Raw genomic sequence first — 25,105 nt, forward strand, 5'->3', positions numbered from 1 at the left:
GGCCCGTTCCGGGCGGGCAGCGTATCAGCCGCGGCCACAACACCGCACTCGGCCAACCGGCCGCTCCCGCAGCCGCCGCGCACGGCCCTCCCTTCCCCGTCAAGCAGGTGCCGGCCGAGCCGCTCCGCTGCCAGCCCCCGGAGGAGTCACACCCTCGCCGCCGCGAGGAGGGGCTGCGCCGTGGGTCCGGGAGTGTTACCGGGGGCAGAACCGGACCCAGGCTCTTCCCCTGCGCTCAGGAGGGCATCGACGACAGCGGGACGGGAGGGAAGAGCCCCGCGTCTCCCCGAGGGGGGTGGCCCACAGCCCCGCCAGCCACCCCACCTCCGCACCTCTCCTTCACCCCAGGCCGCGGCTGCCTGCAGGGGCCGCGCCAGGCCGAGCGGAGCGGGGCTCGCTCGCGGTGGGGGCCGACGGAGAAGAAAAGGGTTGTGAGGGGGGTGGGGAAGAGCCGGTCACTCACCAGAAGAAGAAAGACACAGCCAGGTTCAGACAAGAGCAGGAAAATGGCGGGTCTCATGGTAGATCAGGCGGCCGGGAGGGGGGAGAAACGCGGCTCCCACTGTCCGCGGCAGCGGCGGAGCCTCACTTCCCCCGTCGCCAGGAAACACCCGGACAAGTTCCACCGCGGCGCCCCGTACCGCCCGCCTCCGGCACTCACTTCCGGGCTCCCGCGCTGCGCGGAGCACGCCGGGAAGCGTAGTTCCGTTCTCTCGGGCCGGGGGCCGCGCTCCCGTCCCGGCCTGCGTCGCGCACGGGACGGTGGCCGCTCTGCCCTGGGGGGCACGGGGAGCGAGCGGGAGTCAGAAAGTATCCCAGAAGGCACCGGGCACGCCCTCAAATGCGCCAGCCCTTCCCCCCTCGTTAGCTTGGTGAGGGGAGGGGCCTGGGGCGGTGGCGCGAGGAGGCGGGTGGGGTGGGGTGGAGGTGAGTTAAGGGCGAGGTTGCCGCGCTGGGAACGGGCGGAGGGAGGACGAGGAGTGTCACAGGTTAGCTGTCTGCTCCAGGCGGGATTAACCCCTTCCGCGAGTTTCTCTGGCAGCGCGAGCCCCGCCTCAGSGCTCCCGTGGCACTGCAGCCCCTTCCGCTTGGGATCTTTAACAGCCCCACTGGGCTGTCCCGGGACCTGCGGCCATTGGCAGCTCAGGGCCTCGTTCCGCTCCGCGGCTGAGCAAGGCCCCGCGCAGCCCGCAGCTCCCATCGTGGAGCGCCTCCCAGACCGCGGCCGCCGCCCGACGCGAGGCTTCCGCCCGCTGCAGCCTCCCCATCCCCGCCGGCTGCGGACAGGGCCCGGCTGGGCAACGCTTGAGGGCCCGAGGCAGCTCCACTGCTGAGCTCGGTCACGAATCGCCCCCTCTCCAACAGCTTCAGCAGCCCCAGCCGCGCCCGCGGAAAGTTTGCCATATTTTGTTTGAGGTAACGCCGTTGATTTGTGGATGGCTGTAACACAGCCGTCGAGTAAAAACACTCGTGAGTACACACACCCAGGAGGGAAGTTGGCTCGAGACTCGAACAAAACGCTCGAAAAATACTAGAGGGGCCCAAATCCAACTGCAGCCCGGGAGGTTGTTGACGCGTTGCGTAAACAGGAGGCGTGAGGCGAGCGTAGCGGCAGCGGGTATTTCAATACTCCCGAGTGCAGCTGTGGGAGCAGTTGCGTTGTATCGTCGGCCTAACGTTCTGCCTTGGCCGTTTGGCCACCGAGACTATAAAAATAGCTTCGATTTTATGATTGCAGTGAAGATAAGGACTATTTAGGTGTGTATGCGGGGGGTTCTTCGTTTTCTTGGAGAAGTTGAGAACATGAAGCATTTCTGTAAAACAGAAGAACTTAGCCTGCCTGAGGAAGTGAAGTGACTCGGAGAGTTTTGAAATTTCAGCCTGATAATATGGTAAAAGTTGAACATCATCATGAATTTTAATCACATTAGAAAACATTTTTTTTTCTTCTTTAACACATATCAAGTTCTAAATATTTCAGAGGAAGAACAGTTAAAAATTAAGTGCTTCCTTCCTTTTTCRGTATTTTTTAGTATTACAAGCTTTAGAGCTTGCTATATATGTATATGTATACGAGTGTGTATATATATATATATATACTTGAGACCTCGCAGAGCTTTCTCAAAAAGGTTGTGGAAAACTGCACTTACTATTGTTCCCATTTCCAGTATGTACATAAGCATGAGGGGGCGTGTGAGGAATGAAACAGAGCACAACCGCATTTAAAAGAAAATCCTCCATCAGCTTACCGGAAATCAAGTCTGGCCCAGACTTCATGTGCAACCTTGGGAAAATCATTTGGCCTGTCATTTTCATGAGGTAAGCACACCAATATATATACATCATGTCCTTATTTACAGACTGAAATAAGAACCTAACTTTATCAGTTCTGCCAAAATCTGCCTTAAGAATCTCTATTCCTCAATCTGTAAAATGAACACCCTATCTTCTGAATTTGTTCATGTTTGTATATACTTTGCTGTTTTTCATAGGAGCTTATTCTGTGCTTGGCAAATGTAGCCATAAAATTTGATATAGCACTCTTTTAATGTTTTAGAATTTAACAACCTTGTGTTTTGCTGGGAAGGAAAATGATGCAACTCTGATTATCTGTGTAATGCAAAGTAGAATTATCATAGTTTGGCATGAAAATTCACATACTTTGGCCCWCTTGGTGTTCATATGATTGTCCTTTTATTTTAGGTGTCTGGATGAGACTAATCTTTTCTCTGCATGTTAGCTTAAAAAAGAAAAAGTGAATTATTTATTTGACTCCAGTAATATAGTGCATATTATAGATAATGCCAATTATGTACCTTTTTATAAATGGACCTTGTAGGTCTTTTTTCTTGATTTTCATGGTTGTTTTTCATCCCTTACAGATAAGCGTCACATTTTGTTGTTAATGAGGAATTTTATCAAGCCAGTCCTCCAGACACCAGTTCATCTGTTTGTTGTATATATGAGAGAAATATCTAAGAGCAATTATGAATTTTCCTTTTATAGTTACTTACTGGATCAGAGAAATTCTAAAATGATACTAGACCTTTAAATGGAGGTATGATACCGTACTCATAATTGCTCTGGAGGTTGCTTCTCTCCCCTGTATGATTACTTGCACTTTATACAGATAGACTCTTCTTGTTTTCATCCAGAAATTATGACCATCCTTCAGTATTCTTTTCTGTATGCAGCCAGTTTTATATTATTGTTGATTTATAATTGGGATGCTTTTGATGCTATGTTAAAACCTCCAGCATTTGCTGAATTTTACTTTGCTATCTCTAGAGGTTTTATGTCATAGTTTGTTTATTCACTTCCATATGTGCAGTAAGATGATTATCTTATTCCTCCTCTTATCTTTTGTGGTGACTCTGTAAGGGCTATCAAATGTGGAATTTCTAAATAAAATGCGTGCTAATTAAACTGTTTTAGCAACATTGGTAGAGATAGGGTAGGCGAAACTGCATTTTTTTCTTGTAACTGTTTCATAATGTTTTTTCATAACCTTGCCAAAAACTAGGTATAGCAAATATGGTAGTGAAAATACCAACAGAGCTTTGCTGACACAAATGTTCCAGCTACCGTTACTGCCCTTTCTGTTTCCAAATTGATGTGGACCTTAGCTTGGAAGCAAAGCCATGTTTCACTTCAGGATTTAATCAATGTTTTGTGCTTCCCAGAATGTAAATCCTTTACGTCCTTCTCCAAGAACTGTTGTAGACTTCCCCTAAGATCAAAAAAACAAGCTTGGTTTTTAGGTTCTCCTGCTTTGTGTTTAAACAGTTAGTTCTTAGCTCATGTGCTTTTGAATTTATTTTATTAAGTTTCTGTTTAGAACTTCCTTTGCTTAGTTCCATTTGATTGCATAGAAGATTGAACTGTGTCACAACCAAATAACACTTATCCACACTATGTGCTCAGTGCATGAGGAAAAACTTGCTTCTTAATCCTATTGAAAACTCCAGACTATAGACCTTTTTCAGGGTATTCACCACAGGCAGTACAAGAGATGGAAACAGAAAGCTTCACTTATTTTAATGGATTGTCCAGAATTTTCAGATGCAGTAAGCAGACAAGTCTTGAAGAAATCGCTTCCAACAGTGAATTTCCAGATCAGCTGGAATGAAAGTGGAAGGGAAAATCTGCAGATAAAAAGTAAAGAAGATAGAAGAAAAGATATCAGTAATAATTTGAGGGAATGAAAATAGTACCTCAAAATCCCAACAAATGTAAAATTCCAATGGTGCATGTAATAGAGACTCTTGACTCTGTATCCAGAGGAAGCTTTTTGGGAAAAGGTGGAGACAAGTTAAAGACAAGTTGTAGTCTTATATGTCAAGTGCATGTTAAATTATGTGCCACAGGACCCAGTTCTGCAGGCTTCTTTCTTCTCCCTCTTGTCTCCTGTTCAGATTGCAGCTGAATATTGTAGTGTTTCTTTTATGTAGCTGGCAAATTTATGTAGCTGTAGGAGTATCAGGGTGGGGGGAAGATTAATGGTTTAGGAGGGGGAGGTACTGCAACTGTTTGTAACTGACACTCAATTTCATGTTGTCCCTTTTGCTTGGTTCAAATTTACCTGAATCAGAAATGCCTCATCTGCTTATCCTCGGTGTTATGTAGGGAAAATAACAGAATGCAAAAGCCATACTGCTGGGTTGGGAGGAAGAGTTGACTTGGAAGAAAGCTTGCCAATTATGTGTTCTCAAAAGTCAAAAAGCTGTTTCACTGCAGGAGAGGATATTCAGAAAGCAGGGAGCTGTGCAAGTATTTTGAAAGAAGTGGATATTCTTTATCCTCTTTAAAAGGAAAAAATGAGCGTGGCTAGCACTAGAAATGTTTGAAAGGCTGTTACAGCATAATTATTTTATTTTAGTGTATGTCTTAATGTATATTTGGGTTTGTGCTTGTGTGAGCTCTGACCACTCTGCATTGTCATGTCCGCATCTGCACTTTCATTGGCTTTCTTAAGCACCAAGTGCAGTTCAGGTTTCTATAATTTGCAGTGGTGTTTGTCTATCTGTTTGTCTATCTTCCATGGCCCTAAAAGTGGAAGTGATTATAACCTCCTATCACATTAGACTCTTCCAGTTCCTTTCTATTGTCTGCTCATAGAAGTTAACCAAGCCGCAAATCCATTAATGACTCTGTTTTGGTTATGGAGGAAGATCACCTACTTACAGTGTAAAGCAATGTGTCAAAAAATGCTTGCTAGTTTTTCTGAAATGTAGAGCAATTCACTAAGCTCAGTAAGAATGGAAGCATTCATGACTTTAGGAAGAGATACGGAACACTGAGGTTGTCGCATTATTCTGAGGTTTGCAGAAGCACTTATGGAAGAGGAGAGTAGTAGGACAGGATGATACCACTCCATAGGTTTCAGATTACCAGAAGTGGCTCCAGAACTACTCATGAGGAAAAACACCTTCATAAAGGTATATGAGGAGCTTATCCTAGTGCTTCTGCACCAACATTCTCAACTGAGTGAACCTGTGCTGGTGCAGAAGCAAAGAAAAGTACTATGTGCCCTGGTAATTGGTCACTTCAGACAGGTAAAAATGCTATATGTGCCCAGTGTTGGCAAGTTGATTGTTGGGTAAGTGACTAGGGTGATTTCTGAAGTAATATATAGTGGTGCCTGAAACAAAAGTTAGGTTTCAGAAAATTGTTTTCTTTAAAATCTGATGAGCCACTGATGGAATGCATGTCCCCATAATGTGCTCCTTCTTTAAGGGGTGAGGATGTTGGATGATGTGCTTACTCTCTGGTTCTGAAGTGACTGATAGGTAACAGAAGGAGATACATGAGCACACAGAAGTGTTCCCATAGTGAGACGTTCTATTTTATGTAGGCTTTGTCTGGTTGAACCTTGACCTGAGGTGGATTTAACTCATGAAATATGAAATGTGTTTGTTCTTTTCTTTTCTTTTTTACAGGACAACTTATTCTCTTTATCATTGCCATAGTAATCTTAACATTATATGAATTCAGTTATATTTTATTGTTTTTCTAGAACTGAATTCCTACAAAAAATGTTGTTGGTTCAGATCTGACCTATGTGATAATACCTTGAAAGAGTATGAATGTTTCAGCAAACTGCCTCTTCAGTGGTTCCTCATTAGCATCTGAAGTGCATGCTGCTGCTGTTAATGGAGATAAGAATGCCATCCAGAAGCTAATAGCAGGTAAATGTTTTCATTGTAGGTAAATTTTGATGACTTAAAAGCTGAAGCTTTTTGTTTTAACTTACTGCTCTGATCTTTAAAATATATTTTCATTTTCAGATTATTTTATTTCTGGAATAAATGCAATCCTGAAAATACAACTGCTTATTCTTACTTTTATCATCTGTTGCCTTTGAGCTGTACTTCTATGTGAAGTAAAGCAGAAAACTGGTAAAAGTGATATGACCAGCAGAGTTATTCAAGACTCCTGTTTTAGGAGCCTGTTTTAAAATTCTGGAAAAATTATACTTTGGGCTGAAGTATTTTGGCTCCAAATCCCTATTTTTGGAATCTCTGCTTTTRTGGGAAATGTGATAAACTTTTGTTTCCAGCTGATTTATTATAATTAATGAAGTTCTGTTACCCTATAGAATTTGGGGAGAAATTAAGCCCTGTTAGTTTGATTGAAGTGGCATTGGATATACTAATAACATTTTTCGGGACAAATAAAGGTAAGGAGAGAGTCTGGTCTTACTGATGCTGAAGAAAAAGAATTCCCATCCATTAAATAGTCTAGGATTTCACCTTTCCTCTCTGTCCAAGAACCATATGGTATTCTAGGTTAGTAATCTTCAAAAGCAAATATGTGGTCTTCATTCCAAAAACAATCTATATTCATTTGGAAGGCTGTCATTTGATAGATGAAGGTTTTAGTTTTCAGATGTTCTGATTAAGTGGAATTCCAGTTGACACTGTGGAAGTTTTATTTGCTCGGCCTTTTTAAAAATCTCATTCCTGGGTCTTGATGAGGATGTAGGACTGAAATAACAAGAAACTTGGTCTGTATTTATGCTGTTAATTGTCCATTTTATTAGGTATCAAGGATTTAGTGGTAATCACATTAAACCAATAGTTTACTTTCTTTATATATCTTCTGCTGACCTGTGCTGAAGACAAGATACTAAGCTATATGGATCTATAGTCTTAGTGATATAGAAAGCCATTCTGCCTTGGTTAAAGATACAAAGCTGATGCAGACAGGAAAATTAGTACCAGTAGCTATAGCAAGTCAATCTTGCAGACTTACAATATTGCCTCCTAGCAATTCTTATATTTGAGACCTGATGATGAATAGTTTTTCACTAATTAAATAAAAAAAATTTGAAGATCTTAAAGTATTACTGTAATAAGACTTTATCTGCATTTTCAGAAATTTATTGTCCAGGCAGAATTTTCATTGTAGTTTCAGAATCTGAGATGTTATGTTCTTCCTCCTTGCTGATCAAGCTACTTCAATGAATGGTCTTCTTTACAAACTATGTCTAATTCTCTCAGAAGACATTTAGAAATGTTTTGACTCAAACGAGGAAAAGTTTAAGGGAACTGACATTGCAGAAGCTCTTTAGGTTGAAAGAAATAATTTTTGCTGGGCCTTCAGCTTTATTTTGTCTTATGATAAAACCAAGGCTCTAACATACTCTGATTGTATTTAATGATATCCGATCGCTCTTGTGTAGAACATTTTATAAATAACAGAAGTGCAGTTAATAGGCCGACACTTCTGGAAATCTGTGGAATGTCACTACAAAGTAGCTTCAAGTACCTGTTTTTTGAAGTTCTCTGCCTGCATATTAGAAAAGCTTTCAGCTAACCATCAAGTGGGAAAAAAGGGCGAGTTTTCAAATTTTGGCTAAAAATTAGAAGTGACAACAAAGAGTTTTCGCTGACTTTGGTGTGTTTTGTTAATTGCAGCCAAAAGACAATACTCTGAAAACACAAAGGAATAATTACTTCTGTGTTGCTGATACATTTTGTCAAATATACCACAAAATAGCCATTAGAACCGGTATGGAAATCACTGTTCTTTTAATGACAATCATGCTGCAAAAAAATAAAAATGCTGTGTGTTATGTATGGGAGGGAAAAACCGCATGATCCTTGCAGTCTTTGCTATAACAGCAACATTTGTCTCTTCTGCTTTTTCATGCGTTGACAGGRTATGACACAGGCTTTACTTATGCCAGGACAGGATGAAAAAAGAAGAAAAAGTATTGCCTAGCAGAAAAGTGCCTGTCCTGACATCAGAGTGATATTTTTAGATTTTTACAAGGCACTGTTGGTATAAATTGAGGCCGGAAGTAAATTGAGCAGTTGATGTTATTCATTGGACTTCATGAGTGCACTTAGTAGCATCATGTAATCCAGGACAGTACGTCAGTGTTGTGTGTGTGTGTCCTGGATCGCTTAACAACATTCTGTTAACACAGCAAAGCTTTGCATCCGATTATGTATATAGTGGTATATCCACTAAGATAAAATCTCACTTTCTCCTTCTTTTAGGAAGGTCTTTCCCTCTAAATTCATTAATACATTCCTCTTTGAGTTTTCCCCATGCAGTTATTAACATAGGAGGGGCAAAGAATCTGGTTAATCAGTCTCTTAAGAAAATAGGAGCCCCTCTAACCTGTTTGGCAGTTACTCCATTTCCCACCTACTGTAGCCTGATGAGGCATTCATGAATGTGTACAAATATACACACTGTATTTCCATATAATTCATTTATATTGATACGTACATAATCTTCCCCTCTGATAGCTTGTAATTTTAAAGGAGCACAGATGTTTGAAATAGTACAGTGTGTTCCAGATACTGTGTTCCTTTTGACAACCTGTACCAGTTCAGAGACCTAAATAGACAGAATCAAAGGTAAAAAGAACAATTTCTAGTGAGAAAGGTGTTTGTGGAATAAACTGTTCCTATATCTTAACCACTACTGATGCTTAATTACAGGGCTTTTTAAACAGCCTATGGATTAAATACCATAAAACACGCTATATGCCGCGTGTGTATTGTATAATCCATGTTTGAACAAAAATATGCTAATTGTTTGCATTGCATGAGTTGCCTAGGACTATATCACATTGTTTTAGAATCGTACAATGTAAGACTTTGGGGAATGCTCACAGTATTATGTTTCCTGTGTTTTATATGATGCTGGACATGTCTTGAGTTAACAGTTCCATTAGTGTTAAAACCCATCTGCATGGTTTTAATCCTTGGCAAAAAGGGAGCAAAAGTTCATTTTGTGGTTGGAGGATCATTTTGCATTTAAAGTTTTTATATATAGTTTAGGAGAGCTCCATGTAATTGTTTTTAAAGAGCATGCAGAATCTCTATACAAGAACACGAATATGTGTATAATAGCCATTATACTGAAGTGTCTATTCAGTCCAACTCCTTATTCTGAAACCGTTATCATCTACCACTGGGATAAAAGTGCTTTTTAAATCTCCGATATGATCTTTTATTTTAAATGTTAACTACAAGTTCTGGATTGCAAATACGCAGATGCATGCTTCTGTTTGATTCTCCTCTGCTTCTCTTTTCCTTATTCTGCAGTGTAGGAGGTTGAATAAAACTTAAGCGAGGTATTAAAAAAGGCAAGATTCTTGCAAGTAACAAGAGGTGATCTTTCACAACTAAGCAAAACTCAGGTCCTCCTCCCACTTTTCCACCCTCTTTTTGGTATAACAATGCATAGAGATGTTACACAATCTGATGTAACAGATTGTGAAGAAGTGATGAAGTCAGAATATATGAATTAAATTTCAGAATCGGCCTACTTGATTCTGTGATATTCATGGCCTATGAACACACCTATGGAATGTATAATCTTTGCGGGGATGGGAGGTTTGATCCTGAAAGTTGGAAGGATTAAACAAAATTCCTTTCTTAGGCCAGTATGCAGAAGAGAATTTAATTTTGCAATGGCACATTTTAGGTACACCAATGAATTCATGTCTGAATTAAATAGTAAAATACTTGCTGTAGTACAGTACTCTTGTGAGTTCTGAGATTTATTAATTACTTCATTTTTGAATGTTTAAAAGGCTATCTGTACTTTCTTGATTCCAGAAAACAGTAATTTACTGTAACTGTGATGTCCACAAGTTTTTGCAGTTAGTGCTTTTCATGAGCTTAGTCTCGTCTAGCATCTGATGTTGATACAGTAGCTCCTAGTCCTTTTTCTATCTCTTAATGCTGAGCATCACCACAGACACGCTTTCAGTGATATACCTGCAGGACTCCAGCCATTAGAAGGCTCAGACAGACCTTTAAACAGACAAAATAAAAATAAAAAGAAATCTTCTGCTGGGTGAAAATAGTTTCTTTACCTTAAAAAGCATTACAGCAACCTCAGGCAAATCACTGTCATCAAGCTTTCAAGGTCTTGCTCGTTTTTTACTCAGGCTGTATGCAGTCATGCAAGGCCTTTGCCATTCATTAGATACATCACTCTAGGAGCTGAAAAGGAAAAAGATGTCCATTACTTTAATTGAGCTGAGCTTCTACATTAGGCCATGTTTGCTGGTCTGATCCTCTACCCACTTCTTTCTTTTAGTCTGTACATTCTGTATAGCCTCATATAACAGAAAGGCAATCTGGAATTTGAGGGAGAGGGACCGGTTCTGCTAAGTACTGATTTAAGAACAGGTGTCTTGGGAGGATAAGCCATGTACATGCGGGTTATTGTGAGAGCTGCATGTTTCTGTATTTCTTTTAAAAAATATACATAACTGTGTAGGTCCCATTATCTTCAACAAATTTAAGAGCTTTTTAGGCTATGTTAGCATTGAACAGTGGCATATGGTTTTGTGATGTCTGAATTGCCACAGAGTGAGCTAATACTGGCACAGCACCTGACTATATTTAGCTTGTTAGAGAAACTGGCTTATTAGTTGGGATCACTGCCGTGTTAAATTATATTTCTGCTTTGGACCACAGTGTCTACATATTGCTGCACAGAGCTGCATTGTTCATAATTGACTTTGATGTTTCTGTACCATGCTCTATTGAACAGCAAAGGTATTCATTTAGAAAAAGCATTTGTTTTTTTTTTCTTTTTTTTCCCCCTAATAGTAGAGGAAAGAAAAATTATCTTGGAGCTGCATCCAGTTTGCAAAGAAACTGTAATACTGTGAAGTGAAAGTCTAGAAGAAGTTCTTACAAGTTAGGGAATATAAAAAAAATTGGATTCCACTGTTCAATTTACTTGTTACATTTTGAATTATTTCCTAATGGCCATGTAATTAATTGAACAAGCGACATGATTAGAAAGCAGTATGTAGAAATTAATACATTTAGTAAACATTACAACTTCTCATTTTGAGCAGAAGAAATAGGCTTCAATAATGAAAATAAGATAACATTTAAATTAATATTTAAAGATAAAACACATGTTTTTTTCTTCAAAAATTTTAACAACAATTAGATTTTGAAAACTGTATCAAATATGTATGTAGTGTTAGTAACAATTACATTACCTGTTTATTTTTTTTATGTCAAAAGGTAGTTATATATAACAGGACATAAATAATAATTCAAAGACTTTTCCATTTACAGAACTCTTAACTCACCTTTAGAAACTTGTTGTTACAAATTATTCTTAAATGTCTTTGAAATTACTTATAACTATGGTACTATAAAATTAAGCTTTTTTTTTTTTTTAACTTTTTTGGTTTTGATTTGAAGAGTAAGGAATAAGCTGTATACAACACTTTACATTCTTCCATTCTTAGCTGAGATTCAGACCAGATTCTTAGGCAGCTTTTATACAAGGCCAAACAGGAAAAAATGATCAGTATAATTTTACATATGTAATTTTCCATTATTTGATTTTTCTTCCTTAGAAAAATATACATCAGTCACTTATTTATGTAGTAGAATGTTGAAAAAAATCTAAGCCTCAGCTGTCATGCTCATTATAAGAAAGCTTGTAAAGTAAAAAAAGAGGGACACTATCTTTTCTGTACAGTTTGTATTCTGGTATTTCAGTGGAAATCATGTAGGTGAAAGAGTGCTGATACATGTTTAAAAACTGAAGCAGAAAACAAATGTTGAATTCAAATGAGATTAACAAAATAGCCATATAAATTAAAAAAAAAAACTTAATGATTGAAATTTCAAGTCTAAATAAGAAACTGTAGTATGAAGGTTGCATTACTGTCCATCTAACCAGATGGTGATATGTGTGACATGCTAAGGGAGGTCAGAGAGGCTGAATTGACAGGAATCACAATAGTAATGGAGGTTATTCTCATGAGTATTGGGTAAGTGGCACATTAAGGATATGATCCAAAAACTGAATTGTTAGAAATTGTTAATGAGTTGGTGATAGAGATGGCCAGAGCAGCAAACCCACCAGAGAACCAACTCTTGAGTTGCCCCTGACTGCTGTGTAGAACTTGAATCAGAATGTTGCTATCCAAGAACTCTTGACCAGAGTGTACATGGGTCAGCAAGAGCAATCCACTGTTGCTGTGGACTCTGAAAAAGGTAAAGGACATCAAAATAAAGATGCTTGCTAAAAAGAATCTAAAAATGAGCCAAAAGAACAAAATCCTTGCTTGCAGTATGAAGCAAGTACGAAGTACTTATTCAAAGAGTTTAGAAGGGTGAAAGGGAAGCAAGCATGGCTAAACAGTAGTGTGGGAGAGAATATTGAAAGTAAGAAGGTGTTCTTCAAAAAGCATAAGCTGTGTCTGAGGAAGATAGATACAGATCAGTAAAAGAATTTTAGGAATAATATGCTAGAGGCATAAAAATTAATTATAAAACTTTCTTTAATATGTGGATCATGTGAGGTGCTAGTAGATTGTTGGTGTGAAGAAACAGAGAAGATAAGACCACAAATGAAGAACAAAAAGAATTTTCCTCTATCCATATTCATAAAAGATGTCAGAAAGGTTCCTAAACTGTTTTTTACAGAGCAAAAAGACTTGTCTCAAAGCAAATCTCAGTCTTGAACCAGGAGAAGATGTTACAGAATGAATCATCAGAACTAGATAGTATTCACCCAACAGTTTTAAATGAACTCACAAATGAAGTAGCTGTGATTAGCAATATTCTGCTTAAAACTTTTTTTTTCCTTTGGTGAGAGGCCTTGTTAGTAGGGAACAAATTTTAGTTTTTAAATAAGGATCCAGGGGAATATCAGTCTGCTTGACAGTTTCACTCAGTGAATCAGTAGAAATTGTAATTAAGGATGCAATTAGTGGATAGGTTTGTAAGTTTAATATGCTAGGGGAGAGCGAAGACTGTGTTTGTAAAGGAAAAGCATGCTTCTAAAATCTGTTGGAGTTCTTTCAAGGTATCAACAATCAAGGGTATGTTTTTTTAAAAAGGGAATATTTAAAAAAAAATTCTTACTGTCCTTGATTAACTGTAACTCTTATTGTCATGGAGGAGATGCATTTGGATTAGAATATGTGGGATAGTTGGTACCCATGAATACATATGTGCTAGTTTTGTTATAGTGACATAGAAGAATTATGCAATGTTGTAGTAGGGAGTGCATACTGTGGAGGGGTTTTTCTGGCTTATGAGTAGGAATAGAGGGAGTTAATTTTTTTTATGAGACCTCAGCCACCTTGTTTGGCTCAATTGCTGCCTTACTAACCATATAAATCCAAGAAAACCCGTTAAGTATTTTGGTAGTTTCCTTATTATAAGGCACTATGAAGTAAATAATGGTATTGATGGGCTATTGACGTCTTTATGCTTTTTAAATAAACATTGCAGTGAGTAGGTTTCAAAAATTGTTTCAGTTACAGTATTTACAGGTTTCAGGAGGACTATTTGGTTTATTTGCTGTTGATGTTTTTTTAAGTAATCTTTGCAACCAAAATCTCTCTAACTATTTTTAAATGATATATAATTGTGCCATTGCAGAAGGTTACTTGCTGTAGGTGTATTTGTGGAGTTCATGGTTTCCACATGTTTTTTTTTTTTTTTCTGTAAATACATTTTCAAACTCCCTACATCAATAACAATAGGTGGGGTTAAAAATTAGGAACTTTGTTTTCATGTTGTACTCCATTATTTTGATCACCCTGTTCATTTATGTATTTCCCTTTTAATAACAAGAATACTACTGTCAGTTAGGTGCTGATAGACTTAATTGTTTTATATGATTTTTTAGGAAACTCTGAGCTGAAAGATAAAGAGGACCAGTTTGGAAGAACTCCACTTATGTACTGTGTACTGGCTGACAGGCTGGACTGTGCTGAGGCATTGCTGAAGGCAGGAGCAGATGTTAATAGAGCTGATCATAGCCAAAGGACTGCTCTCCATCTTGCTGCACAAAAGGTAATAAAATAAAAAGTGCTCTGCCATTATAGTGCCTTGAGAAGCAAATAAGCAAATAGTATGTAATACCTTTGGGCACTTTGATTAATTTAGAGACCGATAATGCTACAGTATTTAGAGATTAAAAAAAAAAAAAATTGGCCCATGCCAAAGTAACTCTTCGAAGGTTTTTTATTTTATTTTTTTTCTTTTTTACTCAGTGTATTTGTAGCAGTTTGAAGAGACAGTTTACTTCCTTGCTCTGTTTTAAGAACTCTTACTTTCTAGGAAAAAGCAGTTCTTGTCTATTTTGGGATAATTAGTTCTAAGAAAAGACTTAGAGCTTAGTTTTGCATACACTGATACTGTTTAGAATGTTACCATTCATTTCAGTGGATATAAGGCTGTATAGTGTTAATTATTCATGTTGTGTCTGAGGTTTTCAAGGACATAGAGAACCAAATCAGTGCCAGGACCAGGAGAGAAATGCATTACTGCCTGTTGTTCCTTCTAAAATTTCAGTTTATAATATTATCGAATTACATTGTCACAGCAAAGAGGTACTAAAGGAAGAATTCAACATTAAAATATAATTTAAAGTTTAATTTCAGTGTTTCAATAATTTTGAGTGTGTTTAGGACTGGGGCAAAGTGTCCACAATGACAGGGGAATGAGCAAACTGCTGATAGAGGGAGAAAAAAAGTGTGGATTGGCTGCCTAGTCAAGACTTGTGAGTTCATAAACTAAATATAAAAACAAGTCCACAGAGAAGATAAAAACTCAAACTGAAAGGAACAGCTTTTACTTACTATTTTTCTTTTTATACTTATGTTTGAGAATGTAACTGCTCAAAAATTGAGGCTGTTTCGACAATGTAAGCTGTGTCTTTTGGTACAAGTAAGGTAGAGAGTGCTTGCCATGGTTTCTGTACCAAACCACTTCTATTTATAATATCTTTTCACCTGTTCATAATCTTCCACACTGTTCAGCTGTTTTATTTATATTTTTAATATACTCTACAATTTTTTGTTTTTATTTTAGTCAGGATTACATAAAGGTAACCATGATGTGGTAACAGTGTTTAGTGCGGTGGGGTGTATGCATTTGAATAGAGGAGCATTTGATAAGATTATAATAAGATGATGTGACCACAAGATGGGAAAGGGAGGGGCGAATACTGATGTAGAGAGACACTCAAAGTTCATGAGGGGTTAAACAGGATAGATTTAATGAAAGATTGCACTCCAAACTGTGCGGGGAGCCCCGGTAACCGCACGGGGGGATCACTGGTGGGAGGCTGCTGGACACACAGGTCGGACACCCAGGCAGGACTCAACTCATTTTTATCTTAAGGGCCCCTTAAATCTACTAGAACTATTTCCTTATCTTAGCTGTGCTAACCTTGAGTAGCTACTGACTGGGAAGCAGCTAGACATTGTTGACAAAACGGAATATGCATCATGTCCAGCCTTGACAGGAATTCGGTCAGTGTGTAGAGAGCACACTCTGGGGCTGCAGTCACATAATCTGACAGTCACTGACTCCTCACCAGGTCTTCCACAGGTGTTCTCACTACAGATGACAATGCTTAGTCACACTTCCACTGAATGGGTTTCCATAGAGACTATGTGGTCTATGTTGTTGCATCTTGTATTGGGAATTAAAATGTTCATTTAATATTTTAAATTTATGAATTCTGCAGGTAAGCTCAGATAAGAATGTTAGCCATTTAAAACTAGTGTGAATGCATTCTTAAAATATGTACAGTAATGCACTGCGTAAATGAAACTTGACGAATACTGTAGTTATAGTAAGTTATAGTTCCATTAGAATAGGCTAAATGGTCTATTCAGTCACCTTCCCTCCCCACTATCCTGATGAAATACTTGTCATCGTCATAACCTTGTCTCTAATGTACAGGGGCTAACATCACATTTCTAAGTGACTAGCTTACTTGTTGTGAATTTTATTGTTCCAATGCATTCTGTAAACATAGCAGTCAGAGACTTTTAAAATTGCTGTGAGATACTATACTTACCTGATGTTCATACAGTCTTTAGATTTTATGACCTGATAAGCAAATGAACATTTTAATCATATTGAAAACTTAATTTTATTAAGTCCATTTGCTTCAGGTATTTAAAGATACTGTTTTGTTTTGTTTTTTAAAGCATATTAAAACAAGATAAATTCCTGTTTGAATCTTTGTTTGTATGTTCATGTTGTGGTTATTTGTATTACAGCTATTCAAGGCAGAGATATTTTGTCTTAGCACAATATACATTAACTGCCTGCACTCTTTCTCTTCCTTTATATCATGCCACAATCGTGAAAGGCCAGTTTGTACCATGTGACACTGTCAGACCTTCTTACATGTGCTTTCAGTTGACACAGCAGCTGAAAAAAGAGGTAGCATCTTTACCTCATACACTTCTAGCAGGAGAACTTAGGCAGTCATCCACTTAACCAGATCAGGCTAAAAATACCACCTTTCCATTGCAAATGTTTTAGGTGGATGTGATTCAGCACATGGCCACCTAGCTGCTGGTGCTGTCTTCATGCTGGTGTGGTCATAGGTGGTCAGGAGAGAATCCTTGCAGCTGGTGTTCATTTAGCTAACTTAACTGTATTCTCAAACTGCATTCTATGCCTTCTGAGCAGTTATTTACTATTGATGTCAGCTTAAGAAGTTAAGATTTCACAAGTGTAAAATTTTTCTTCATCCTTTCCTTGTTAATGTTTTAAGATGTACGTTTCTGTCATGAATGCCTTTTGCAAAATATATAAAATTAAAATTCAAAACAACTTTGTTCCATACAGTTTTGGCTATTTGAGTAATGTTTTGCATTCTCATTATTCCTCTTTCATACTTTTGGTTTATGTTTCCCTCTAACATGAGGGCTAAAAATTCTTTTTTTTTTTTTTTCAAAGTGAATGCTGAGATTCTCTTCTGTAAGCCGTACTGAAAGTTGGCTTCGAAGAAAAAAAGAAAAAATGCTGTGAGATTACAAATTTTTACGAACTTATTGTCAGTGTTGGTTAGTCATGAATCTACATATTTACCAAGGCCACTGTCATGCTTCTGTTGTGTGCAAGCTTGCAAGTCAGTCGCTCAATGTCCTATGCTTCTTCAAAAACAGGTTAGCAGTTTCTAGGGCTTTACATGACTTTGTAATTCTCCGTTCATTTGTAGTCATAGATACAGGGCATTTACAGTGACAGTGAGATTTGGAGTCCTAAATGCACTTTAAGTTGCATGCTAATTTTTGCTTTCTTCTTTGGAGAGAGAAATTAAGATTAAAGCACAGACCTTTCTACATGCAACTGGTGAAGATACACGGGCACAAAAGGGAAAAAAAAAAACCTTCTCATACACATTCTGAACTAGACCAGATAGATGTAAAATCTAGTTAGATTTCCTGGAGAGGAACTTTCTTCTCTATGTACTAGAATTACTTCTTCCTTGAAAGAGGAGGAGAACTGTTAAGTGGAATATTAAAAAATTTGTATATGAGAAATACCCCCCCCACACACATGCATGCATGCATATATATGTGTGTGTGTGTATATATATGTGTGTGTGTGTGTGTGTGATATTTAATAGATTCATGATTACCTGTGGGGACAAGACTAATAGCATTTTCAAGAGGTCTGGACAGTGGGTAAAAGTTTCTGCCTGGAAGTGTGTGTGTGTTGGGTTTTTTTAAATCAAAAAAAATTTTGCATTTTTCACTTGCCTGCCCAAATTCTGGGATACACAGTTTGTTGAGAAGGAATTTTCTTCATCTTTATTTCCTCTTGCTTTGTGACTCCAAACCTTGCCCAGCATAGAAATGAAAAAAACAATAGACAATGCAGGATTCATCTTCTGGTTGCATATAAAATATGCAGCTCAAACTATTGTACTGTGATAAAATTTACTAGAAATTTCTGGAAAAAAATATTACTTAAAATAGTTCCTTAACATTTAGTTAAGACCAAAAGTTAGCTATTTCTTCCCTCCCTCTCTTCCATCCCCCCATTTCAGTGTAGCTCTGGTTATAGGATTTTTGTTTCCTTGGAATTTCTAGTTGTTAGTCAGATTTTGTACATGTTGAATGTATTCATGCTTGCTTACTTACAGTTTCCCTGCTGTTAATTCACTGCAAATGAGAATTAATATTTCAAACATTTCTTCTGAAGTGATTCTTCTCGTCATCTTTTTGAAAAGTTCCTTTACAGATATGAAACTTGTAACAAATTTTGCCAATCCCAGTTGCCAAAAGTCAACTCCTTTTTTCCCCTTGCTGTATTATATTCTGTCCTCTGCAACAAGGATGGACTACTTCTTGGTACAGCCTTCAGCTCTGGCAGGATGGCATTGAGACCTCCTGCCAAAATAAACTTACTGAGTAGACTTGAAAAACAAAAAAGATTTTTTTGGCACCATTTTTAAACTACTCAAAAAGACAAAGTGAATTGTCACCAAGATTAGCCTCTGAATGCTTTTTGTCGTTTTTTGCTCTCTCATGGAGTTTTTTTGTAACACCTTACTCAGCAGATCACAGCAGACACCCTGAGGACTAGATATTGTTGCAGAATATTTGAATCTCTTCTCCTTGTTGTCATTCTACAGGCTTCCTTCATGTATCCCTTTACAGGAATTCCTCTCTCTTGCCAAAAAATGGCCTCTCTGCTGTATTTGGGAGCTGCAGAACTGGCCCCTCAGAATCTCGGAGGCAAAGGTTTTTTGAGAAAGTATTCTTCTAATGCCAAACAGAAAGTATGATTTAGCCATCTTGGATAGAGGGAAGCTGAATGTTTTCACTAATAGGTTCAGATTCAAGATGGTGGCTCTGCCATTAATAATCCTGGTTATCCAAAGGAATATTTGTTCCTTTCTCTGTAGGATGCTTATTGCCATTTGTCTATCTGAGGATCTTTCAGTACTTTTTCTTCAATATCAATTAAGACTACAGACAATATAAGGTTCTTTCCTGTAGTTTCTCTCCAGTATCAAATAACTCTGCTAAGGTATTGATAGAAAAGCCTGCTCACTTGAGATGAAACTATTCCTGTTTCTGTATCTAGAGACTTGACTGATTAAAAAAGGACTGGACCACCAGTCATTCAGACCTAGTAAAATATTTTGTATGTTTTTAGCTGTGGTTTAAGAACAAACATTCAGAAATCTAGCATTGTCCTGAATTCAGTCCCTAGTATTAAGTATAGCGAATTAGGACTCTAACTGTCTTTCTTCTCTAGGATTGGTTTCTGGTTGGGTGGCACACCTGAAACATCTTTCCATTATCACTGTGAAGTCTTGTCTGTCCCTTCTGGAACATGTGGTAGCATGCATCACTTGCACATGTAGCTTCCGATTATGCCTACATGGTTTAAAAACCTGGCTGTAATTGATGTTTGTGTATATATACCTGCCGCCTCTCTTTTATTTTTTATTTTTAACTTCCACATTTTCAAAGTCGTATTCTTCCTGTTGTGCTGTATCCAGACACTGTCTGCAGAATATCGCCTCTTTAAACTTTTGCTGCCTGTCGTGTTTGTTGTTGCATAAAGTTTTTCCTTCTTAAAATCAATTCTTCCACTCCTTCAAATAGGGAAAAATGCTAATAATCACATCCAGTATTCAAAATTAAAATCCTCATTTGTTGATAATATAGAATTCTTTCTAAATTATAGGCAAAAATTACAACATTATTCATATGGTTGTACAAAACATGATCTGACGTGATAGAGCATCTCTTAGTGGTTCCTTATTGCTTCAACTTCTACTAGTGGCACATCTAACTCCTTTTTCATGCAGCTGTAAAARTTTACATTGCAGGCATATGAGTGTGCGCTAGTGTTGTCTAGATCACTTAATACAGAATAGTAGTCAGATCTTTGGTGCAGTTCATTCATCCTAGGGATACAGATGTCTACCTTAGGATGCAATGACTAGCTCAGGCATCCTTTTAGACATCTACTTGGAGTAGTTTTCTATGTTGTAGATGTCTAAATTGTGACAAATGAATCTCACCCAAGATACGCATTTTTTTTAAAAGTCATCTTTTTCAAATCTTCATTGAAATGATCTTTCATAGTATCTTTCTTTTCTTCATCAGCCTTTTGCCGGAGATCTATTTCAGTCTTTGCAGGCAGGCAGCCATGTAAATGAAGTCAATTTTGCTTTTCTGCTAACTGTACTGGTATCAGCTGTAAGAGATGTGGTATGTGAAATTTGATATTTTCTGAAAAAAGCTTGATGTAAGTTTATGTTCATGTCAAAACTCAGGAAAGGTTTGTATAAATTTTAGGACTTTAATAATGTAGAGTATAAGGCAGGGAGACCAGTCCATTCTCTGAGCCTATCAATCCTGAAAAAGCACACTGAAAGTAAGTTTTGTCCAGCTCTGTGTTCCAACTTTCTGTTACAGTGGCCAGGTTAGATCTTTGCTAAATCCAAGACAGTGCACAAGGTGCATTCCTTTGGTGATGAGTCATACAGTTCGTACAAAATAGCATAGGTCTTTCTTCTCATGAAATGTTTTAGAATTTTAATTTTTTTTAACACTGGTTTGAATGCCCAGTTTGGAGTAGGTGGACTCGGACAGAACTTCTTTATGTAGTTCTTTCTTCCCCTTCCATTCTTAAATGAGAATTTGATAAACTGACCTATTGGTAAGGTCTGTATAGTTTGTTGGGGAGTTGGGGGTATTTTTAGTTTTGGGTTTTTTTGTTTGTTTGTTTTTTCCTCTGTGGCTGAATCTCATGACCTACAACTGTGTTGTGGAAGTAAATGCCTGTGTTGGGTTTTATGTTGCATCTCTGAGCACCTCTCATTGATCGGTCCAAGTAAATGTTTAATGCTGCATCAGTTCTACAACTTTCTGCACCTTCCTGTTGTGCTAATAACACGTGCTAAGGCTCATTCTACAATCTCTGCAAATGTCTTGTTAAAGTATTCATTATTATTGATGGAATGAGTCTGATTCAATGGGTGACAGATGCCTTGGGCTCATGTACTATTCCTCCACCAAAAATTCCCTGGTTTGTCTCCCATAGTTGCCAGCATCTGGAGAATATGGCTAATGAACATGCCATTACTTGCTTCTAGAATTTTGGTTTGAGCAGCAATTAATATACTTCAAGTATTTCAAATGAATTCCTAACTTTGTAACAGTTGGGTTTTTTTGTTTTTTGTGTGTTTGTTTTTTAAAGGCAAAGCAGAAAACAGAATGCAGAGTATTGCAAGGGTGCATCTGTGGAGATTGCCAGGAGTTTCAGAGGATAGTTGTGACTTCACGAACATGGAAGTCCTTTACTAGGAGTTGAAATTGCAACTGACTAACAGAAATAAAATCGTTAATGTAATTTGCCAGTAATTTCACACTGTATTATTATGTGGGTCCAGATCTTTTAAACTGGGAGAACTTGGATTACTATGAAATAAACATGCTATGTAGACAGAAATGAGTGTTGGGGGTTGCAGTTTAACTATAGACTTTCATTTTCAGTTGTAGGTATTCTGGTAGCAGTTTGTTTCTAGTTTTGCTTACTTAAATACTCACATGTGATACTTCTGAACAGAAATGTTTTAGCATATTCAGATTATCTGTATATGGTATTTTCATTAATCTTTCATTATGTAATTTCAGTTTAAGATAAGAAAAAAACAGCCCTGCTTCTTTCAGGTTTTCTCACAAAGGATGCTCATGTATTAGCAATTTGTTTGCTCCAGGGAAGCAACCATTTCTATGAATTCCTCAAGCACAGCCTTTTGTGTTAACAAGGATAGAAGAGAAAATTTAGTAGTTTTATTGTTGGATGCTATTAGTATGCACTTAAAATAATCTATCAAGATTCTTAACTATCAGGAGGATATAAATTTTGGTTTTGGGAAGATTAATACCATCCCAGTTGGAAAATGTGGCTCTCATTATCTAGAAGCATTAGATATTATGTAGCTTATTCTTTGCTGACATAGTTATTGACAAGTAACATTACATCTAGAATGCATTTAGGAATTTTGTGTAAAGTAGGAGGATATATTTTAATGATGTTTTAGTTATTTTTCTTGAACAAGATAAAATAATACTTTAATAAGAGAGGTGGTGCAGTGACTTAGGCAACGCTTCAAGAAAAATGAAAGGCTTCCTTCAGGTTGAATGGAACTCAGCTGACCTCCTATCCAGAAAGATAATTTCTTCCCATTTTGTACACTGCACTGGTGGTGTATTTGGACTAATGTGAAAAGAAGTAGAAATGACATGACCCAAAGACTTGAATATAAATATTTATGGGCTTTCAACATGTATAGAACTGAATCTGACCTACAATTGCTAGATCAGTTAAAGCGTGGTTCCAAGTGTTGAGCGTATCATTAGTAACCACACAGATGAAGAAGGAAGGGAGAAAAGCAAGCCTGTGGCAAGGATAGGGAATGGAAGAAAAATAGAGATGGAAGGTAGTTTTTGGTTCACTTACTTTATGAAAGATTATTCCCAAGTCTTATCTAATGAGTACAGTCAGGGTAGTCCAGGAGCCTCAAAACAGAAATGTTACTTTCCCTTTTTTTCTTCAAGTAAYGATGTCTCTGTTAAAAGCTCCTGAATAAAGCTTGCCTGGGAGCAATTTATATATTTTCCCCTCACTGCCTTTCTCAAGATGTATTTCCTGGAGCTGTAGTCTCTCAAATTATTTATAAGGCATCATCTGAACTGCAGAAAAGATCATGTGCACTTCTAACTTTATTTCCCAATCTGTATCATGAAAATAAATAATCCTGATATCTTTCGGAGTTGATGGTGGTCAGTTCATGTTCTTTTTATCCTAGACTGGTAACTTTTTGTGATGTTCCATCTTAAGTGGGAGCTTATAATGAGTGAATATTAATTCTGTGCGTTTGATTTCATGAAGTATGAATGAACTTCATATTTCAAATATACAATTTGACTAAATGTGAAAAATCTGAACAGTCTGAGATATGAAACAGGAATGCTAGCCAAACAGACAGAAGAGGGGATTTTTGTTTTTACCTGCAGGACCATATTTTTCCTTTGTGTTTATTTAAACCACAGACCCTAACTGTGGTACAGATGTTTTCTTTACGTTACCAAATAAAGGATTCTTTTCTTGTGAATGCAGCCTGAAGGTGAAGGTGTTGGATATGCCCAAGGACAGAGGATACAGTTTGCTGTATGTGTTGTACTGCAGACACACTGATCCAGCTACTGTTTACTGGTTAAACAGATGGGCAGGATTGCTCTTCCCACCCCAATCTCCCCATTCTTTTCACAATTAGGTATCTTGTCCTGTAGCATGCTGTTTTAGCTCAGTGAGTCAACAGAAGATGAACTCTACAAAGTAATGATTCATTTTCTGCCTGTTTGGCACAAGTTCTTATGCTCCCAAATACATTTCATTGTCACTTGCACTGATGCTCCTGTTGATCCGTGCTGTAAGCCAGAAATGGTTAAAAATAATTGTAGGAAAAGTTTAAGAAAAAAACTCGCATTGTTCCAGGGATGTGATTTACAGTATGATCCCACAGAATGTTACACTGTCACCACTGAGGAAGAAGAATAAAACAGCCAGAGACTCTGCAGGGCTGAAACTTCCTAAGCAAACTTAAATATGAGAAAAAATATTTGTGAAACCTTACATAAGAAATTAGCAGCTTGCCAGTTGAATAGATGGAAGACAAGAGAAGTCTTTTGAAGTTGTTTGTGAGATAAATAGAAGGTCTGGGTTTCTTTTGCATGTCTTGTGTGTCTCTAAATCTGCTTTAGACTGTTGCTGTAGATTTCATTAATATTTTAATTTGCTTCTGCATTAACCTGTCGTGATCAGTGAGCAAATAGTAAAGTATGAAATGGTGATCTTGAAATTAAAGTATTGGTATCCTGTCATGAAACTCAGCATCCTGATTGAGCTCTAGGGCATTTCTCCACTGAAATGTGCATGGCAGTTTGGAATATGGTCATACAGAAAGAATACTACAAGGTGGAAGCATCTTAAGGAAACCAGTGTTAGTCAGTTAAGCTCCTTTGCATGTAGCCAGGGAGAAAAATGATTAATCTGAAAAGGTTCTGGGGAATCAGTCAACACTAGATGTTAGGAGAATGGTCAGAAAACTGTGTTGTACATTTCTCACTTCCAAAACTCTACTTCTTGATTAATTACTGCATTAGAGCTGTAAAGGAGAGGGAAGGTCTTCCAAGTCAGTTATAGCAAACATTATAGTGCAGGATAGTTGAAACCAATTGGAGCCCAGCTTCCTGTGGGTACTTTAGCTTTCTGTCAAAGGTTGACAACAGCTTTGTTGGTAGGGAGAACTTGATTTGAGCACTACTTTGCAAGACCTGTATGTGGTCTGCCCATTTTCAGGCAGTAGCTTTTCAGCTTACACACTTCATGCATTCGTAACAGAACAAGGGCATGCACATTGTCTCATTAAGTGGTAAGTCACTATAGTCATTTGGTATTTTGCAATCTTCTGTCTCTGGTGTCAAACTGTGGCTTAAAATCCAGCCAGTCCTCTTGTCTGCAGGAAATACAACCATAGAAATACTGTTTTTACAGGTCAGGTTTCAGTCACACGTGAGATACTGACAACTGAATATGATTTGTCACTTGTTTTATGTTAGTGCATAATCCCAGTGTAGGACAAGATTACGTACGAACTTGCATGACTGAGTAGCTCTTTTGACTTCAAGTTCAAGATCAGATTTTCAGAGTAGCTAAATATCAGACTTAAGCCCTATGTCTCCATTCAGACTGCACTGATAAATATGATATGAACGTCTATAAAGACAATGGTACATGTAAAA

General features: G+C 38.0%; 2 protein-coding genes across 23 annotated transcripts in view; one reads left to right on the plus strand and one right to left on the minus strand.

Annotated features, from left to right (window-relative positions):
• ERP44 (endoplasmic reticulum protein 44) overlaps positions 1-608 on the minus strand; it is a 58,299-nt gene extending 57,691 nt beyond the window's left edge. For 2 of the 4 annotated variants that reach the window (XM_026084345.1, XM_026084344.1), the window contains exon 1: positions 464-608. In XM_026084345.1, coding sequence (XP_025940130.1) covers positions 464-520 — 57 coding nt within the window. In that variant the 5' untranslated portion in view covers positions 521-608. The remainder of the gene's footprint in view (positions 1-463) is intronic. The other 2 variants (XM_026084346.1, XM_026084348.1) reach the window with 2 other exon arrangements.
• A 130-nt stretch (positions 609-738) lies between these two features.
• Positions 739-25,105, plus strand: part of INVS (inversin) — a 116,459-nt gene continuing 92,092 nt past the window's right edge. For 6 of the 19 annotated variants that reach the window (XR_003256405.1, XR_003256406.1, XM_026084340.1 and 3 more), the window contains exons 1-4: positions 739-872; positions 2,169-2,319; positions 6,017-6,188; positions 14,149-14,315. Coding sequence is in view for 12 of the 19 variants with exons in the window: in XM_026084340.1 (XP_025940125.1) it covers positions 6,083-6,188; positions 14,149-14,315 (273 nt within the window). In the remaining 7 variants the exon portion in view is untranslated. The other 13 variants (XM_026084323.1, XM_026084331.1, XM_026084330.1 and 10 more) reach the window with 10 other exon arrangements.

The sequence above is a fragment of the Apteryx rowi genome, unplaced genomic scaffold (genome assembly GCF_003343035.1).
Source record: "Apteryx rowi isolate R43461 unplaced genomic scaffold, aptRow1 scaffold_637, whole genome shotgun sequence".
Classification (NCBI taxonomy): Eukaryota; Metazoa; Chordata; class Aves; order Apterygiformes; family Apterygidae; genus Apteryx; species Apteryx rowi.